Source organism: Phyllobates terribilis, unplaced genomic scaffold, assembly GCF_046119375.1.
Source record: "Phyllobates terribilis strain yellow unplaced genomic scaffold, ASM4611937v1 Scaffold_4__5_contigs__length_816908805, whole genome shotgun sequence".
Lineage (NCBI taxonomy): Eukaryota > Metazoa > Chordata > Amphibia > Anura > Dendrobatidae > Phyllobates > Phyllobates terribilis.
In genome coordinates, this window is record NW_027362764.1 from 516,237,902 (window position 1) to 516,259,279 (window position 21,378).

The 21,378-nt window shown below is 40.8% G+C and overlaps 1 protein-coding gene across 4 annotated transcripts in view; it reads right to left on the reverse strand.

Annotated features, from left to right (window-relative positions):
* Positions 1-21,378, reverse strand: part of RIPOR2 (RHO family interacting cell polarization regulator 2) — a 193,168-nt gene that overhangs the window by 88,952 nt on the left and 82,838 nt on the right. For 3 of the 4 annotated variants that reach the window (XM_073678861.1, XM_073678865.1, XM_073678863.1), the window contains 5 exons: positions 20,316-20,441; positions 19,990-20,138; positions 18,203-18,332; positions 17,750-17,896; positions 9,695-10,390 (listed from right to left, as the gene is read on the reverse strand). In XM_073678861.1, coding sequence (XP_073534962.1) covers positions 9,695-10,390; positions 17,750-17,896; positions 18,203-18,332; positions 19,990-20,138; positions 20,316-20,441 — 1,248 coding nt within the window. The remainder of the gene's footprint in view (positions 1-9,694; positions 10,391-17,749; positions 17,897-18,202; positions 18,333-19,989; positions 20,139-20,315; positions 20,442-21,378) is intronic. The other variant, XM_073678862.1, reaches the window with a different exon arrangement.

Here is a 21,378-nt window from a genome sequence, read left to right on the forward strand (position 1 = left end):
CAGTAACGTCAGCTGCTCCCCAGCTGTGTGTCCGGCAAATTCTCCTGCTTTGTCCACATCCACTGTACTACTGATTTAAAACTGGCTCCAATTACACCTCTGGCTCCTCTGTTTTTAGTATTTACCCTGGGTTCCAGCACCGCCAGCTGTTTCCTAGCAGTGTCTTTGGCACGGGTACTCCCTCCTGCCCAGCCTGGTTCCAGCACGCCAGCTGTTTCCGGGTAGTGTCAACGTCACTTTGCCTCCAATGCGTTGTCCTGTCGTGTTGCGGTCGGGTTAGCCGACTATGGTACCTGCAGTTTAGGTGACTCCTATGTGGGCTGCGGGATCTGGCAATGAAGGCTGGTTCCATAGTGCCAATAGGACAAGCACCCCCTGTAGGACTGTGGGTTTTGGTAACTGCGGCCGGCTCGCGGCCTTGAAACTTTTTTTACATGGGTACCTTCTGCTACCCATCCGGGTTCCAGTACCGTCAGCTGGTTCTCGGCAGTGCCTTTGGATTAGGTGCCTCCTTCTCGGTATCCAAGTTCCACCAACGTCTGCTGGTCCTTGGTAGTGCTTTCTGGCACAGGTACCTCCTGCTTAGTAACCGAGTTCCAGAACCGTCAGCTGGTCTTCGGTAGTTCCATTGGCTCTTGTACCTTCTGCTACCCATCCGGGTTCCAGTACCGTCAGCGGGTTCTCGGCAGTGTCTTTGGCACGGGTACTCCCTCCTGCCCAGCCTGGTTCCAGCACGCCAGCTGTTTCCAGGTAGTGTCAACGTCACTTTGCCTCCAATGCATTGTCCTGTCGTGTTGCGGTTGGGTTAGCCGACTCTATGGTGCCTGCAGTTTAGGTGACTCCTATGTGGGCTGCGGGATCTGGCAATGAAGGCTGGTTCCATAGTGCCAATAGGACAAGCACCCCCTGTAGGACTGTGGGTTTTGGTAACTGCGGCCGGCTCGCGGCCTTGAAACTTTTTTTACATGGGTACCTTCTGCTACCCATCCGGGTTCCAGTACCGTCAGCTGGTTCTCGGCAGTGCCTTTGGATTAGGTGCCTCCTTCTCGGTATCCAAGTTCCACCAACGTCTGCTGGTCCTTGGTAGTGCTTTCTGGCACAGGTACCTCCTGCTTAGTAACCGAGTTCCAGAACCGTCAGCTGGTCTTCGGTAGTTCCATTGGCTCTTGTACCTTCTGCTACCCATCCGGGTTCCAGTACCGTCAGCTGGTTCTCGGTAGTTCCTCAGCCTTCTTGTACCTTCTGCTACATTTCCAAGTTCAAGCTTTTGGAAATGGTTCTTGGTAATCACTCTGGATCTCCCTGATGAGGACCCTGAAGACCAACCCGAAGAAGACGAGGACCCCGAAGACGAGGACCCCGAAGACGAGGACCCCGAAGACGAGGACCCCGAAGACGAGGACCCCGAAGACGAGGACCCCGAAGACGAGGACCCCGAAGACGAGGACCCCGAAGACGAGGACCCCGAAGACGAGGACCCCGAAGACGAGGACCCCGAAGACGAGGACCCCGAAGACGAGGACCCCGAAGACGAGGACCCCGAAGACGACGACCCCGAAGACGACGACCCCGAAGACGACGACCCCGAAGACGACGACCCCGAAGACGACGACCCCGAAGACGACGACCCCGAAGACGACGACCCCGAAGACGACGACCCCGAAGACGACGACCCCGAAGACGACGACAACCACCAAGATACAGAAGAACAAGAGACAGAAAACCAAGAAGCAGAAGTACAAGAATCTGCAGAACAAAAAGCGGAAGAACATGAAGCATAAGACTAAAAATCAGAGCAAAAGATAATATCTAAATTATAAGCAGAAGATGACTAAGCAGTGTATGGGGGTGAGTCCGTTCCTCCTCGTGGTGCCCCTGGAAAAGACCTGCTACTGCAGGCCAAACTGAACGCGGACAAATCCTGTTGTAAATCTTTTGTGACGGGCAGAACGAAAGGTGTAATGTTCAAACTTTTATAGATAGCAACTACAGAAATGCCTGTCACAAATAAGAATATGATGAAGAAGTAGAATATGAAGAAGAATAATAGTTGAAAAAGAAGAATATGAAGAATGTAAAAAAAAGAATAATACGAAGAAGGTGAAAAAGAAGAAGATGAAGAAGGTGAAGAAGAAGTTGATGAAAAAGATGCTGATGCTGAGGATGATGAAGGAGAAAGTATGGGAGAAGTAAAAAAGAAGGTGAAGAGCATGGAAGTAGTGAAACATAAATATCTGACAAAATATAAAAATACTTAACATAGTCAATATTTCCGTAACTCAGAACGTCTTAAAAAAAAATATTAATTCCTGCTATTCCATTTGATTGGGCTAAACCTCTATGCCTTTATGGTCTCCCCCACCTCCCCCAATACATTCTACATTATTCTTAGTTGTTTTCCTTCATGTAGAATTAACCTACAAGGAAAGAAAGGGTTTATTTTCATTCCGATATTTCTGTCCCATTGACTTGCATTGGTTTCCGGTATCGGAATCGGCGATATCCGATACTTTTTAGGTATCGGTCCGATCCAATCCGATCCGATATTTCCCGATATCGGAAGGCATCGCTCAACACTAATTATTACCCTTTAAATTCATCTTCTTGCTCCTAAAAATAGAATAAAGACAGCAAATATGACTTTTCTATGTTATGGACATGGCAACACCAATTAACCCCTTTACAACCCAAGGTTGTTTGCACGTTAATGACCAGGCTAATTTTTACAATTCTGACCAGTGTCACTTTATGAGGTAATTACTCTGGAACGCTTCAACGGATCCCCCTGATTCTGAGACTGTTTTTTCGTGACATATTGTACTTCATGATTGTGGTAAAATTTCTTCGATGTCACTTGCGTTTATTTGTGAAAAAAAAAACTAAATTTGGCAAAAATTTTGACATTTTCAAATTTTGAATTTTTATGCTCTTAAATCAGAGGGATATGTCACACAAAATAGTTAATAAATAACATTTCCCACATGTCTAATTTACATAAACACAATTTTGTAACCAATTTTTTTTTTTTTATTAGGGAGCTATAAGGGTTAAGAATTGACGAGCGATTTCTCATTTTTCCAACAAAATTTACAATAACATTTTTTTGTTTCTTTTTTAGGGACCACATCACATTTGGAGTCACTTTGAGGGGCCTTTATGACAGAAATACTCAAAAGTGACACCATTCTAAAAACTGCACCCCTCAAGGTGCTCAAAACCACATTCAAGAACTTTATTAACCCTTCAGGTGCTTCACAGGAATTTTTGCAATGTGGAAGAAAAAAATGAACATTTAACTTTTTTCACAAAAATGTTACTTTAGACCCAATTTTTTATTTTTTTATTTTCGCAGGGGTAACAGGAAAAAATGGACCCCAAAATTTGTTGTGCAATTTCCCCTGGGCACGCAGATACCCCATACGTGGAGAAAAAAACCCACTGTTTTGGCGCACGGCAGGGCTCGGAAGGGAAGGAGCGCCATTTGACTTTTTGAATGTAAAATTTGCTTGAATAATTAGCGGACACCGTGTTGCTTTTGGAGAGCCCCTGATGTGCCTAAACAGTGGAAACCCCCCACAAGTGACACCATTTTGGAAACTAGACCCCTCAGGGAACTTATCTAGATGTGTGGTGTGCACCCTGAACCCCCAGATGCTTCACAGAAGTTTATAACATGGAGCCATGAAAAAAATAAAAAATTAAATTTTCCACAAAAATTATGTTTTAGCCCCAATTTTTTTTATTTTCACAAGGGTAACAGGAGAAAATAGACCCCAAAAACTTTTGTGCAATTTCTCCCGAGTATGCCAATACCCCATATGTGGGGAAAATACAGTGTTTGGGCGCACGGCAGAGTTCAAGAGGGAAGGAGCACTGACTTTTTGAACGCAAAATTGGCTGGAATCGAGAGCGGACGCCATGTCACGTTTGGAGAGCCCCTGATGTGCCTAAATAGTGGAAACCGTCCACAAGTGACCCCATTTTGGAAACTAGACCCCTCAAGGATTTTATCAAGGGGTATAGTGAACATTTTGAACCCAGAGGTACGACACAGAATTTGATAACATTAGGTCATCATATCGAATAAGTTGTCATTAGTCTTGAGCGCAAGTGCTCGCTACTTGAGTTTGCATCAGGTACACGGGTATGCACCATGTATCGTGGGTGTTCGAGTGACATGCCCGAGTCCCCGCCCGCATGTTTCACGATTATTAGACAGCCAAAAAAAAAACATGCGGGGGAACGCTTGTGCATGGCAGGCAATCCCAGCAAGGTTTTTTTGGTCAAAAAGTATATGGGGCGGAGACTCGAGCATGTCACTTGAGCACCTGCGATACTCAGTGCATACCCGAGCACCCGATGCAAACTCATGTAGCGAGCACTTGCACTCAACACTAGTCGACATATCGTCATCTTTTTTTTTTTTTTACTTTTGAAAAAAAAAAAAAAAAAAAAAAAAAAAAAATCACAACCCTAACCCTAGAGTTTAATTTTTTACGCCGTTCCTCATGCAGTATAAGTGGTTACACGACTTTATTCTTCGGGTCGGTGCAATTACAGAGATACCAGAATGATATCAGGTTTTTATGATTGACAGCCGTCACACACTAAAAGATGCATTTTTTTTGTAAAATCTAGTTTTTGCCTCACTATATTTTGAGAGCTATAATTTTTTCCATATTTTGGCCGACAGTCATGTGACTGCTTGTTTTTTGCGGGATGAGTTGACTTTTTTTTTTTTTTTTTTTTTTTTATTAGTGCCATTTTCAGGCACGTGACATTTTTTGATCGCTTTCTATTCCAATTTTTGGGAGGCAGAATAAACAAAAAACAGCAATTCCGGAATTGTTTTTATGGTTTTTTTTTTTATGCTGTTCCGCGTGTGGTAAAATTGATAAGGTAGCTTTATTCTTTGGGTCAGTACGTTTACAGCGTTACCACATTTATATTGTTTTTTTTATGTTTTGGCGCTTTTACCCAAAAACTTTTATAGAAAAAATAAATTTTTGAAATCGCTTTATTCTGAGAGCAATAACTTTTTTATTTTTCGGCTGATGGAGCTGTATAGCAGCTTGTTTTTTGCGGGACGAGATGACGTTTTCAGCGATACCATTTTTATTTATATTTGTCTTTTTGATTGCGTGTTATTCCATTTTTTGTTTGACGGTATGATAAAGCATTGTTTTTTTGCTTCATTTTTATTTTTTTACTGTGTTCACTAAAGGGGTTAACTAGTGGGACAGTTTTATAGGTCAGGCCGTTTCGGAGGCAGCGATACCAAATATGTGTACTTTTATTGTTTTATTTTTTTTCATAATATTTTTATTTTTGGTGGATTATTTTTTTTTTTAATTTTTAAAACACTTTTATTCTTTGTCCCACTATGGGACTTTCACTTTTTTTATTCTGATCGCCTGTATAGCATAGAGATTGAGCAACATCCCTGTGCTATACAGGCTGTCAGTGCTGCAGATGCAGAAGATACTTTGGTCATGCACTGCGCATGACCAAAATATCTTCCTGCTGTCTGGTGACCCGGATGTTGTCATGACGACATCGGGTCGTCATGGCAACATCCGGGAAGCAGCGGCAGACATCGCTGGACGCCAGCAGGAGAGGTGAGTATCCCGATCACCTCCCCTTGCCACCGCAATGCTGCGATAGACTTCGATCGCAGCATTGCAGGGGTTAATGTGCCGGGAGCGGTGCGGGACCGCTCCCAGCACACAGAACCGGGTGTCAGCTGTGACAATCAGCTGACACCCGGCGGCGATCGCACCCGCACAGCCTGTGTGCGGGCGCGATCGCCAAGACGTACTAATAAGTATCAGGCTCTTAAAGCCCAGGTATTAGTACGTCTTGGGCTTTAAAGGGGTTAAGCATGAATACTTACAGGTGCTTCTCACAAAATTAGAATATCATCAAAAAGTGAAATTTATTTCAGTTCTTAAATACAAAAAGGGAAACTCCTATATTATAGAGAGTCATTACAGAGTGATCTATTTCAAGTGTTTATTTCTGTTAATGTTGATGATTATGGCTTACAGCCAATGAAAACACAAAAGTCATTACCTCAGTAAATTACAATAATTAACAAAAAACACCTGCAAAGGCTTCTGATTCTGTTTCAGTAGGCTCCACAATCATGACAGATGTCCAGAAGGCAGTCATTGACACACTCCACAAGGTCCCAGAGTTCCAATTTTAATTTGGAAATCAAGGTCCCAGAGTCTGGAGGAAGAATGGAGAGGCCACAATCCAAGCAGCTTGAGGTCTAGTGAAGTTTCCACAATCAGTGATGGTTTGGGGAGCCATGTCATCTCCTGGTGTAGGTCCACTGTGCTTATCAAGACCAAAGTCAGCGCAGCAGTCTACCAGGAAATTTTAGAGCACTTCATGCTTCCCTCTGCCGACAAGCTTTTTGGAGATGGAAATTTCATTCTCCAGCAGGACTTGGCACCTGTCCACACTGCCAAAAGTACCAATACCTGGTGTAAAAACAACAGTATCACTGGGCTTGATTGGCCAGCAAACTCGCCTGACCTTAACCCAATAGAGATTCTATGAGGTATTGTCAAGAGGAAGAGGAGATACACCAGACCCAACAATGCAGACGAGCTGAAGGCTGCCATCAAAGCAACCTGGGCTTCCATAACACCTCAGCAGTGCCACAGGCTGATCGCCTCCATGCCACGCCGCACTGATGGAGTAACTGATGCAAAAGGAGCCCCGACCAAGTATTGAGTGCATTTACAGAACATACAATTCAGATTTTAAAAACAATTTTTTCAAGCTGTTCTAAAGTATTCTAATTTACTGAGATAATGACTTTTGTGTTTTCATTGGCCGTAAGCCATAATCATCAACATTAACAGAAATAAACACTTGAAATAGATCACTCTGTTTGTAATGACTATATAATATAGGAGTTTCACTTTTTGTATTGAAGAACTGAAATAAAATTAACCTTTTGATGATATTCTAATTTAGTGAGAAGCACTTGCACATAAAAAAACAGCACGTAGCATTTTTTTATATAGATTTAACATTTGATTAAACTTTTTTTTTTTCTTATTTTCTATTTTTTTTTTTTAGCCCCATTGAAGGCTAAAAAAAAGGACCCTTCACCAGTTTGAGCATGTTAAACTGGACACATTATGGCATAGTGGCTGCAGAATCAAAACTGCACTGAATCACAGGTTTTACAACAGAAAACTGATGAAAAAAAAAAGCTTTGATTAGCTGCAAATATTTTAGACAAACTAAGGTTGCACCAAAAAAAAATGGTTCAACTTTTTGCATTTTCACCCAGCTCCAACAAAAATCGGGGTTGCTGGGGTGGGACAGGGGCATGACTAGTACCGCTCAAATTTATGACTAGCAGTGGCATACCTTATGCCACGGCGCAAGCGGAGGAGCACGCCATGTCACACCTTGCCCGATTCATTAAGAGGTGTTTTACCGTATAGTGAACATGGTAAATAATACACCCCAAAAAAACTGAAAGATACGGCTCTGGGGGTAATTACTTTTTTTCTCTGCAAGATGTTGACTTAAAGGGGTTGTCCACTACTACTATTAATTGGCCGTTCTATTTTTACAATTTTTTTTTAAAATAAGTATCTTTGTAAATACCTTCCGTTGCAGTTACTGCCTGTGAGCGGAACTATCACTAGCCGCTCACAGGCATCACGTGACCCCCAGCTGCAGCCGGCTCTGACATCCGCTGATGTCACGACAAGTTGCGGCTGCAGCTGGGGGTCTCTCTTCTGCGTTCCACGGTGGCTGCTGGGTTGTGGGTGGGGTTACCCAGCACGTCACGTCACACCCGGCATCCACCGGGTGCTCTCCCTCTCCTCATTGGGAAAGTGCGCAGTAGATGCTGGGTGTGATGCGCGTGGTAACCCCGCCCACAACCCAGCAGCCACCGAGGGGACCGTGTCACCGATGTCATGACTCACTTGACGTGACATCTGCGGCGAGTCACGTGATGCCTCTGAGCGGCCAGCGATAGCGTCGCTCACAGGCAGTAACTGGAAAGCAAGTTATTTACAAAGATACTTAATTTTCGACATAAAAATAGAATGGCCAAATATTAAAAGTAGTGGACAACCCATTTAAATCATAATCAATAGAGATTACGCAGTAAGGATGGGGATGAGTGGAGGGAAGAAAAAGCTGGAGAGGGGAGTAGATCAGAGCTGTGTCGCATTACAAACACTTCTTACAGCTCTCATAGCAGTCAGTGTGGGAGGAGGGGAGTAGGGCAAAGCGGACAGCGCTCCTTCAGAAACTCCAATATAATATCTAAACAGATGAGAAATTAATATATAAATGGTTTTATTCAGCTTCACAGCCACATTCAGCTCTATTTCACGTTGTGGCTGGTTAAGCACATAGACGTTTAAAAGAGGACCTTTCGCCATGTTTTAAGAGCTTCCACTCTCTTTCTAAGAACTCACATGCCACTGTATTGTGACATTTAAAGGGTTAAACAGCAAGGACTGGTAATTGATAAATTGTATATGCAAATCAGCGGGAAGGAGTTGATTAATATAAAAATAAGCTACGATGCAGCCACAAACACGACTCACTTCATAAAACAGTGTACAACCAAGGCATGCATTTAAATGGAAAAAGGACTGAGAAAACACAAAGAACATGCAATAAACATTTAAATTTTATTTTTGTGAAATATGAAAACATGAAGTTAAGTAAATGGATATAAGTAGTCACATTAGATAGCATGTGTAAACTACAGCCTTCTATACGGCCACTTATTACATGCTTCACCACGGCTCATGTGACAACATGTGAGGTTTAATACATTTCAAACAAAGTAAAAAAAGAAAAAAAGCAGAACACCACACAAATGTACAAAATACTTTAAAAATGGAACAAAACTCTGTGAACCAAACCCCTAAATCACATATTAAAATATATATATTATATTATATAATTGGAGATTCCATCGCTTTTTGCATAAAATTAAAACTAGGCAACAATATACTGGAAACTATGTATATACACAGCATCTCCTAAAACTTCTATTGTGAATGGTCAGGCTTTCATTGACAAACAATCTCTTTCCCCATTTAACACTTCAGTTTTGAGCATTAAAAAGTATTCTCCACTGTTATTATAATAAATCTTAATGGACCACACTAGAGTTCCAAGGTTAAAATAAAAAACACCTATACTCACTGCCTGGAGTGGCGCTTCTCCACTGTTACCTGTACTGTGTTCCCGTCGCTAATTGGCTGCAGACTTTACATCCGGTCTAAAAAGAATCCTACAGTCAGCGACCACTGGCTGTGGCAGTCACGTGAAACCCATCTCACAGCTGGGCAGAGGAAGATTTATTTTCATCCTTTGTTAGCGTACAGTACGTTTTAAAGAGCAGCAGCGCCACTTTGGAGAAGAAGTGTAGTTTTTCTTTAGGGCTCTCAGATTTATTGGAATAGCAGCGGATAATCCCCTTTAATTTACTCCTTCACATTTAACAAGGATAAAAACAAACTAAATAAAAGAAAAAGGGAAATCTAGCAAGTAAGAAAGTAAAAATATTAGAATAACACTGTCCCATATCAAAATTTGAATTGAGGTTATTTTTGTACTAGAAATGCTATTGGGTACAAACCTCTCGGATGCCACAGATCATCTAAAGACAGAGTGATGCTTTGCATTCACTTACTTTTAGGACATCTTCAAGGTGAGTGATTTCATGGTACAATTCTTGGTACTCTGGATACTGGTCTTTACAAGGCTCGAGTGTCAGGAGAAGTCCTTGCAAAGACTCCTCTAAAGTTCCATCCAAGTAGGACCGGGAGGTCTCAGCTTCACTGTAGGTGGAGCTATCAGACTGGAGTCTCTCTGGGGCAGTGGGTATTTCTGTAGATGTAAGCCTTTTTACCAGCTGTTTGGTGATATTCCCTTCACAGGTGTCTAGCTCCACTGGCTTCAGCTCAGAGGCCTCCTCAGAGTCCTGCAAGATTGACACTGAGACATCTGAAGTAATATATATGTGGTTACCATCCATGGTGGGCAGACAGCTTTGGCAAGCGGAGAGGTCTGACTTCTCTCCTGCAATGGTTTCCTCAGTGTCACTAGCGCGCTCTACAGTGGATTGGGAGTCCTGCGAGTGACTAGCTGAATCTGCAGAAGAACTGGCACTCGTAATGTCCTTCACTGGTTCCTCTGATGACAGATCACGGAGGTGATGTTCTGGTGGGGTGACGGTGATTTCAGGATTGGAGTAGCCCAGAGAAGATGAGGGAGTCGATCTTGGTGGCGTACATTCACCATTAGGCAAGTTGTCAAAACTTAAGGAGAGAGCTCTCTTCTCAATGGTTTCTACACTGCTATCGAAAACATCATCTTGCAGATTGGACTAGAACAGAAAATAAACCACATAAATCACATGATGGCTGAATTTTAGCACAATACTACTACTAATCGCTAAATCTAAAACATATGGACACACTCAGTATAGACAAGGACAAGTCACTGCACCCACCACAGCAAATAAAACACAAAGTCCAGAAATTATGTCCAACAGAAAAATTCCTATTACATCAGTAGAATGTGTTCTACTCTTCCATGGTATTTTATCATTAATTTTATAATGTAATCATAATTTCTGGCATGGCAAAATAGAATTTTTTAGGTACGAGACTGAAGACCTGACTATATTAGATCATTAAAGTGTACCTCCAATGATGGACCTAAAAAACAGTTATTACATGTGCCACACTGTGGAATTAATTTCTAATGCAAGATGAGAAATGTATTTTCTGTGCGGTTTATGAATTGCATTCACTTTATTCAGACTGTCTCTGCAGATGGAACCTGACAGATAACAAATTCCAGATATTACTGCCAGTATGGCATGGACTGATAAGCAGGCAGCCTACACAAAGAAAGCTTATATACACGGTGACCAGGTCTGGGCAGCAGTACAGCGGTGTCTCTCACATAGCAAATAATGAGAACTTCCAGATTGGGAAGGAGCCGCCTGCAGTACAAATAGCTGAGATTTAAGGGTAAAAGATTCAAAGATTGTACATAAGGATCCAAGAGCACAATTTTTTTATTTTTCACTGGAGGTACACTTTAGGAACAAGACAATACAATATATATTGTAGCTGACCACAGTTTGACAAGGCAGAAAAAAATGAAAGCACGCATAGATAATGGACTGTAATCAGGCAATGAAAGGTTTCCTTGACTGTTGAAATGGTGAAATCTCTGGGCTACACATCTGTTTTTCTTTATTATTTTCTATAGATGTTGAACTAATAGCCATACTGGATTTTTTAGTGTTCTGCATCTTTTGGCTCGTTAGGGGCACTAAATGTACAAAAAACCCTCATCATATACTTACGTCATAAAACTGATTGTGTTCCTAAACAACTGCTCCCTAACCCACCGGTAGAGCAGGACTGCCGGGAAAATCTTGCAATCAAAAGCCACATATAAAAGTCATGTACAAAATTTTAACATGTGGTTCTTTTATTTCCTTTTGTAAGGATACAGTGCCTTGAAAAAGGTTTCATATCCCGTGAACTTTTGCACCCACAAACTTAAATGTATTTTATTGGGATTTTATGTGATATACCAACACAAAAGTATTAAGTATTTGTGAAGTGTAAAGGAAATGATACATGGTTTTCTAATTTTAAAAATAAAAAAATGAAAATTGTGATATGCATTTGTAGTCAGACCACCTGAGTCAATACTTTGTAGGACCACAATTCACTGAAAGTCTTTTGAGATATATTTCTACCAGCTTTGCAAGGAAGAATGGGCAAAAATATCAGTCTCTAGATGTGCAAACTAGCTCTAGCTCCGTGAGATTAAATGGAGAGCGTCAGAACAGATAATTATCAATTCTTGCCACAGACTCTCAGTGGGATTTAGGTCTGGACTGTGACTGGGCCATTCATACACAAATATGCTTTGATCTAAACCACTCCATTTGTAGCCTTGGCAGTATGTTTAGGGTTGTTGTTCTGCTGGAAGCTGAACCAATGCTCCAATCTCAAGTCTTTTGCAGCCTCCAACAGGTTTCCTCCAGGATTGCCCTGTATTTAGCTCATCTTCCCATCAGCTCTGAACAGTTTCCCTGTCTCTGCTGAAGAAAAGTATCCCCACAGCATGGTGCTGCCACCACAATGTTTGACAGTGGGGATGTTGTTTTCAGGGGAATGTGCAGTGTTAGTTTTCCACCATACAGTGCTCAGGTCAGATGAGACCAAAGTAGAACTTTTTAGGCTAAATGCTGTGTCCTCTACATGGCGGCTTTTTGTAAAATGTAAACAGGACTTCTTATGGCTTGTTTTCAAAAATGGCTTTCTTCCACTCTTCCATAGTGGCCAGATTTGTACACAATTATTAGCTGTCATGTGGACAGATTCTCCCACCTAAACTGTGGATCTCGGCAGCTCCTCCAGAGCAACCATGGGGTTCCTGGCTGCTTCTCTAATTAGAGCTTTCCTTGCTTGGGATCAGTCTCTATGGGCGGCCATATCTTGGTAGGTTTGCATTGTGCCATAGTCCTTCCATTTTAGGATGATGGACTGAACAGTGCTCCGTGAGATGTTCAGAGCTTGGGATATATATATATATATATTTTTTTTTTTTTTAATAACCTAACCCTGCTAGATTTACTATTGTCCACAACATTATCCCTGACCTGTCTGGTGTGTTCTTTAGTTTTCATGATGCTGTTTGCTCCTTAATGGTCTCAAACGTCTGATGCCTTCACAGGACACCTGTAGTAGTTATACTACTAATAAATTACACACAGGTGGACTCAATTTACTAATTATGTGACTTCTGAAGGCACTTGGTTACTCAGGATTTTATTTAGGGGTAACAGACTACATGGGGCTGAATACAAATGCAAGTCACAATTTTCAGATTTGGGTCATTCCATATCAAGTGATTCAAATCTGATTTTTTTTTTACCCGATTTCTTCGGATATTTTTTTCTTTGATTTTTTTGTAGTGCTACTTAAGTGAATCACAAAATTTTTTTTTAATTTTTATCTTCATTAGTTAATTTTTTTATCGATTTCTAAAGTTTTGAAAAATTCAGAATTTTGGGCTTGTATGATGTTACATTTTTTATCATATCTCGGGTTAGAAATAAGATAAAGAGCTGGGAGAAGCACAGTTTTGTTTAGAACAGTACAGGTGTTAATTTGATGTGTCACAAGATTATGTTTGTTGATATTTTTTTGAGGAGTCAAATTCAAAATTTTGATGTGCAATTTTGAAGAAACAATAGGTTATAAAATTTTCAAAAAAGGCATACGTGTTACTTGAGTTCTTGGTTACATTTGTTCAAAGATTCAAGTTGGATTCTCCTTGGGATCATATTTTTAAGTGTGATTTTCTAAATACAGTCTCATCCTAATCATATGTTTAATACTAAAGTAAAGCAGCAATATTAAATATACGTGTATCAATTTTTTTTTTATTAAGACACTAGACAAGTTTTTAAACAGTATAGTAGTTAAATCATCTAGCTTTAAAATAAAAAAATTAACTAGTCTGAACAATAGTACCATATATAGTCAAATATAAGTCGACTTTTTCAGCACATTTTTTAAGCTGAAAAAGCCCCTCTCGACTTATACTCAAGTATATAATTACATTCTGGCTGTTGAAGGTGGTGGTTGCAGCGGCGGAGGAGCGGTGCACAGGCAGTAGCCGGCTGTTGCAGCTACCACGTGTGTAAAGCCCCCGTCTCACATATCTAGATCGCTGCTGAGTCACGGTTTTGGTGACACAACAGTGACCTCACCAGCGATGTCGCTATGTGTGACACTTTGCAGCGATCAGGCCCCTGCTGTGAGGTCGCTTATCGCTGCAGAATGTCCTGGACCATTTTTTGGTCTTTGTCCTCCCGCTGGTCAGCACACATCGCTGTGTGTGACCAGCGATCAGGCTGGTAACCATGATAAACAGCGGGTTACTAGGGGCACACGCACACTTAGTAACCCGCTGTTTATCATGGTTATGAGCCTGCTAAAGTGAGCGTTAACCTCCCGCTCACTGTAGCAGAGTGGCAACCATGATAAACAACGGGTTACTAGGTGCGCGTGTGCCCCTAGTAACCCGCTGTTTATCATGGTTACCAGCCTGCTCCCGCTTCAGCAGGCTGGTAACCAGGAGCAGGACATCGTGGAAAGATTCTTTCCACGATGTCGCTGCTCCCCTGATCGCTGGTGAGCCTGCCTGTTTGACATCTCACCAGCGATCACATAGCGACGCAGCAACGATCCCTGACAGGTCGTATCGTTGTCGGGATCGCTGTAGCGTCGCGAAGTGTGACGGGGCCTTAAGTCTTTAAACTGAGCTTTTGTCAACAATTTGTCCCTTCTATTGGGTGAGATTTAATCTTGTCCACAATCTCTTACTAACAATGGCCATTTCCTTTTGTGTCAGTATGTACGGCTGTTATGGTGTTTGGGTCCACCTGAGTTAAATCTGATTTTTGTTTACTTTTAATATGTCTGGTTTTCTTGGACACACAAAAGGATGGGGATGGACCAGAAGGTGCCGAAAAGTCGCTTATTCATTAGCATAATCTTTGGAGAGTCCATTAGCCACCAGTGCCGATCATATTCACAGGTCACATAACCATTTATGTCATCCATTGTCAATCTTGTGCCATCTTAAATCATATCATGGACTTCACTGTCACTGCTGAATGAAAAAATCCTTGTTTTTATTGGTTTCACTCAACAGAATGAAAGTGTGGTATTGCCGAGTCACTTTAATGGGTTCTCCTTTGCCCATCTCGCTTTTAAAATAATACTTCACTTCTGCCAGTATTAACCCCTTAATTTTCCCCTTCAGGTATTTATTCATTTGTTCCTTTTTTATTGTAATTATTGCTATATTCTACACGCCTTCCGGGGTGTGCCTGTGATACACTCCTTTCTAGAATCTGCTCAGGTTGTCCGTTGCTGGGCAGATCTGGGAGATGTGACTGGACTGGTAGAGAGCAGTCTCAGCGGGAGGATTTGAGTGTTTATAAAGCTCATCTCACGGTCCGGTCAGCTGTTCGTCATGTGAAGCAGCCGAAGCATCCCTCCCAATATCTAAAAAAACATGGAGTTTTTTTTATTTGGAAAACAGACCGTACACTTTTAGACCACAAGCTGAACAAATCTGAATTCAAGATTTTCGCATTGACACTGTTTATACAGTACAGACCAAAAGTTTGGTCTCATTTAAAGATTTTTCTGTATTTTCATGACTATGAAAATTGTACATTCACACTGAAGGCATCAAAACTATGAATTAACACATGTGGAATTATATACTTAACAAAAAAGTGTGAAACAACTGAAAATATGTCTTATATTCTAGGTTCTTCAAAGTAGCCACCTTTTGCTTTGATGACTGCTTTGCACACTCTTGGCATTCTTTTGATGAGCTTCAAGAGGTAGTCACCGGAAATGGTCTTCCAACAATCTTGAAGGAGTTCCCAGAGATGTTTAGCACTTGTTGGCCCCTTTGCCTTCACTCTGCGGTCCAGCTCACCCCAAACCATCTCGATTGGGTTCAGGTCTGTTGACTGTGGAGGCCAGGTCATCTGGCGTACCACCCCATCACTCTCCTTCTTGGTCAAATAGCCCTTACACAGCCTGGAGGTGTGTTTGGGGTCATTGTCCTGTTGAAAAATAAATGATGGTCCAACTAAACGCAAACCGGATGGAATAGCATGCCGCTGCAAGATGCTGTGGTAGCCATGTTGGTTCAGTATGCCTTCAATTTTGAATAAATCCCCAACAGTGTCACCAGCAAAGCACCCTCACACCATCACACTGCCTCCTCCATGCTTCACGGTGGGAACCAGGCATGTAGGGTCCATCCGTTCACCTTTTCTGCGTCGCACAAAGACACAGTGGTTGGAACCAAAGATCTCAAATTTGGACTCATCAGACCAAAGCACAGATTTCCATTGGTCTTATGTCCATTCCTTTGGTTCTTTAGCCCAAACAAGTCTCTTCTGCTTGTTGCCTGTCCTTAGCAGTGGTTTCCTAGCAGCTATTTTACCATGAAGGCCTGCTGCACAAAGTCTCCTCTTAACAGTTGCTGTAGAGATGTGTCTGCGGCTAGAACTCTGTGTGGCATTGACCTGGTCTCTAATCTGAGCTGCTGTTAACCTGCGATTTCTGAGGCTGGTGACTCGGATAAACTTATCCTCAGAAGCAGAGGTGACTCTTGGTCTTCCTTTCCTGGGGCGGTCCTCATGTGAGCCAGTTTCTTTGTAGCGCTTGATGGGTTTTGCAACTGCACTTGGAGACACTTTCAAAGTTTGCCCAATTTTTCGTACTGACTGACCTTCATTTCTTAAAGTAATGATGGCCACTCGTTTTTCTTTACTTAGAATTTGTATTATGGCAAGAAAAAGCAGCTAACAGTCTATTCACTAGGACAATCAGCTGTGTATCCACCAGACTTCTGCACAACACAACTGATGGTCCCAACCCCATTTATAAGGCAAGAAATACCACTTATTAAACCTGACAGGGCACACCTGTGAAGTGAAAACCATTTCCGGTGACTACCTCTTGAAGCTCATCAAGAGAATGCCAAGAGTGTGCAAAGCAGTCATCAAAGCAAAAGGTGGCTACTTTGAAGAACCTAGAATATAACACATATTTTCAGTTGTTTCACACTTTTTTGTTAAGTATATAATTCCACATGTGTTAATTCATGGTTTTGATGCCTTCAGTGTGAATGTACAATTTTCAAAGTCATGAAAATACAGAAAAATCTTTAAATGAGAAGGTGTGTCCAAACTTTTGGTCTGTACTGTATATGTTTTTTTTTTTTTTATTATAATTATTTATAAGTATGATCCCATTGAGAGCCCAACTTGAATTTCGGTACAGATGTGGCTAGGAGCATAGGAGGCACATGTGAATTTTTTTTACAAATTTAATATATCATATTGATTTTTTTTAAATGCATTTTGAAATTTTGCAATTGATTCCGCATTGGTAAAATATTAACCAAGATACTCTTGTTACATATCTGTTGAAACCCTGTACTATTCTGAGTTGAATGGTGTTTTTCCCCCATTTCCCCATCTTGTTTCTTGCCAGAGTTATGAGGAGAAGCAAAAAGGCATGCAACACAGAAATTCGCGTTTTTTCACAACTTTGAAAATTGAAAAAAAAAACCTAACATTTATAGAATTTTTTTCTCTTCACATTTTGCATCCTCTAACACAGTATTACCAAAGAACAAATTCTCAAAACAATTAAAAATATAGTGGTAATATTCATTCGTTCACTTGACATGGAATAACCCATTTATATTTTTAAAATAATTAGAAAACCATGTATAGTTTCTTTTACACTTCACGAATACTTGATGCTTTGTGTTAGTGTATCACATAAAATACATTTAAGTTTGTGGGTGAAACGTGAAAAAAAATGTGGAAAAGTTCAAAGGGTATGAATACTTTTTAAAGGCACTGCATAGGTGTACAGAGCACAACTTATCTATTGATTTGTCTTAATGTGTGGTATGGCCAACAAGTAGGTAAGTTTTTCTACATTTTCATTATCTGACTTAACCAATATCGTCTACTTTTCATTCAATGTGTTGGTTAACACCCAAAAAGATGAAGACATCATAGCAATGAGAACAATACGGCATGCATGAAAATGTAATCAAGATGTCAGAGAAAAGAACACAGATCAACTGGTGTATAACTCACATATCTCTCTCGGCCTGACCTAGGCCTCAGCCTGAGAGATGGCAGGTCACTAAAAGAGCGACTGCGCCGGAGTTTGTCAAAGAAAGTCTCCTGCAGTGCATCCATAATGGACAGCCGTAGCCTGTCTTGCGGAGGGTTGAACCATTTCTTTAGCAGGTTAAAAGCAAATGGGATGTTAGTAATCAAAGAGCAAACATGTTACCAAAGTGCTGAAAGGTTTGTGATATTTTAGTATAGCATGAACTTTGAGAGACGCAGCTAGGATGAACTATGCACAATTCTAGGTCTTATCATTCACTGAAGGCAAAATACAAGCAGATTATTGACCGGATTATAGGAGATGCCGAGAAATAGATTCTGAAAAGCTTCTAAAAAAGGGAGATAAATTTCACAAACAATTTGAAGCATTAGATAGTGAGACAATATAAAGTGTAGGAGGAGGAAGATACTTACAAAGAAGGAATGGTCTTTAAATGTGGGCGTCTCTGGGGTGCCCTGGCTGTAGATGGAGACTCTTCTCTGGAGAGCAGCAGCTTTGTTTAGATTGCCTGTTGATGGAGTCAGATCCTCGGTATCGAAAGGACTGCAACATAATCACATTTTTATAACATCACAGCAATCTCATGGTAATACTAGTTAAGTTAGGTTTCAACAAAGTAACTACATTCAGCAGCTTTCCGTTCATACACGGCAGGCTTAGGCTATGCTCACACGCAGCAGTTTTTTCTACAGCCAAAACCTGCTATCTGGACAGGAAAAATGCTGCGTTAAAAATGCAGGTTTTGCAGCATTTTCCTTGCATTTTTTGGGAATGGGCTGAGTGTTTTGTTTATGGTTCATGTTTAATTAAGTTATATGCACTAAACTTTGCAAAAATGTTTGATGCAACATTTTTTCACTTTCTCATTACTTTTATGAGTGAAAACATGCTGCAAAAACACTTAAAGAAGTGATACGCTGCCGTTCTCAAACTTTGGGTCAGGAAAAAAAAAACAAAACAAAGCATGTGCATGACATGTCTGAAATCTCATCACTTTTGCAGTTACTTTAAAAAGTAGCTTTTAATTTGGATAAAAAAGGAGCAAAAATGCTGTATGTGAACATAGCCTAAATATAATAATAATAAAAAAACATTTCACACTTTACCATGGAACATGTCCAGTGCCATAACGTAAAGCTTGTGGGCCCCAATGTGAAATCTTCAACACAGCCCCCAACTAGCACAGCTATTCAATAGTAATAGCGTTTTCATATGGGGCAAAGGGTCCTTTTCCACAGCCAGGGTGTGATTGTAACCCCTGCATCTATCATAGGTACGCCCTTGAACAGGTCATCAGCTTCCTGCTGCCTGTTTGGGAGAGTATAGGGAGAGGCCTCTAGGTGAATCCTAGCCGAGCAGTGGGAAACAATCAGCAGTCCTGTGCCCAGACTTTTTCCACGCTCATATACAACCTATGTTTCCTTTGAAACGCTGTATACTTTCAGAGGCAGGTTTTCAATGATGAGAACTAAATTTTATTTTCAAAATTAAAACTTTTCCCCTTAAATAATCATTTCATATAAAAACAAACAAAAAAACACGACAGCACATACTGTAATATTTCCAAACAAATACCAGGGTGGGGGCTGAAGACAGGTTTAATACTTTTAAAAGGAATCTGTCAGCAGAATTTCACCCTGCCACCTCCCCCAAACTGTTTACTTGCTCATGTAGCTCTTGCAAAAACAAATCTATCCATACCTCTCAATTCCTTTCACTAGCTAGGCCATTCATCCATTACCAAAAAATCATTTCAATCAATATGCAAATGAGACTGAATTGATTTCGGCATGTGCAAGCCTCTGACTTCCCAGCTGTATTCCCCATCCAGCGCTGCCCTTTGTGATTTCAAGTAAAGGAGCTGGCAGTCAAGCATAGTATAGAAGCTGTCAATCAAGAAGCAAAAAGTGGCACTAGGCAGGACATAGAGCCGGAGTGACAGAGGCTTCGGAGATGCTTTCACATATCGAAAGCACTTCAGCCTCATTTGCATATTGACTCAAACAGCAATTTCTCTGTAACAGAGTAATGGACTGGCCATGTAAAGGTGTTGCTGGACTTGTCTTTGCAAAAGCTGAAGTATGAATAAAGCTGGATTCACACTGCATCTAGGAAAACAGACCGATTTTGAACAGTGAAAATATGAAGTTATGGACATTTTGGAGAGCAGTGTTATATCTATCAAATCAGTGATACTTACCACCAAGTTACTTCAAGGTTAAGTTTGATAGTACCAAGGTCATTTATGTCAACAGCAACAGCTTGAGGATGAGAAGCAAAAAGGTCCTTTGTTTCACAAGTAACACTTCCAACAAGGATATGAGTTGCAATTCCTTTAAGTTCTGTCACCTTAGGAAATAAACAATATACCATAAACCATCAGCCTGAAATGTACAGAGTGGTGTGAAAGATGGTTTTATTTTCCACTAGAAGTACTGTTTGTCACATAGCAGAGTTCCATGTACATAGCTTACTTCTATCACAGTGCTGTCTGGATGTAACACTCTGAGAACAATAGAGACGTACCTTAATTGATATTAAGCTGTTAATCAGGGGAACGAAAAACATTTCGTCGCCGTCCCAACTCTGCTTGCCATTTACTTCAATTTTGCCTTTTAGTTTCCATCTCTGTCTTCCATATCGCATAAATATCTGAAATAAACACCCAAACTTTTAATTGTTTTTTTCATTTATACATTCGGCTTGTGTTAAACCTTAACCTATTTGTTAGTAAAACTTCATGCATACATTGTAGATATGTTTACAGCAAATGGAGCAAGAAACAACATTTAGATAACGCTGTTGTGAACATATAAAAGTCTGTTTCAAGGGTCAGAAAAGTCTGATTCAATCTACTCACATCAAGGGTTTTCCAAATATAGATTAAATAGAGACCATCAATCAATAGGATACAGCAATGGCTTTAAAAGGTAAATATTTTTACAAAGCAGTACAGAAGTAGATTGTCTGATCATGGTTTACATATCTGTATATTATCTGAGACTCAAACACACATAGACCTTCCTTTCCCAGGTATATTTTTAAGCAGGTGTCACCCTCTACTGGAAGCTGCTAGGAACTGGAATGAACAGTGTTTATGATCACGAACAGCTACTTATTGCTGAAAAAATACTAGTTTCTTTCATATAGGCTTACAAATTTGTGAGGTATATTTAACTGGAGGTTAAGCAATAAAATTTATCTACAAGTAGTGACAGCCTTCTGCTGCTTTCTGTGAGTGCGGCCTTCAGATATCTGCCATTCCCACGATAATCAGACAGGAGCCAATCCAGACGAGCGTAAAAGTGACATTCTGTCTGATTTTTAAATAATCAGGTTATTCAATAGGGCTGTTCAGATGAACAATTTTTTTCTCGATCCGACTGTCTGAAGAAAGTGGTACATGCTGTGATTTTTTCAAGTCTGAGTGCGTAAAAGAAAACGGATCCCACAGGGAACATCCGAGTGGCATATGATTTTTACGGACACTTGTTATAAATCTAGGAAACTGTATTTGATAATGTACATTTTTTTATTTAGTTGTATAAAAATGGATTTTATACAGATGTCACATGTATGAAAATTAGAA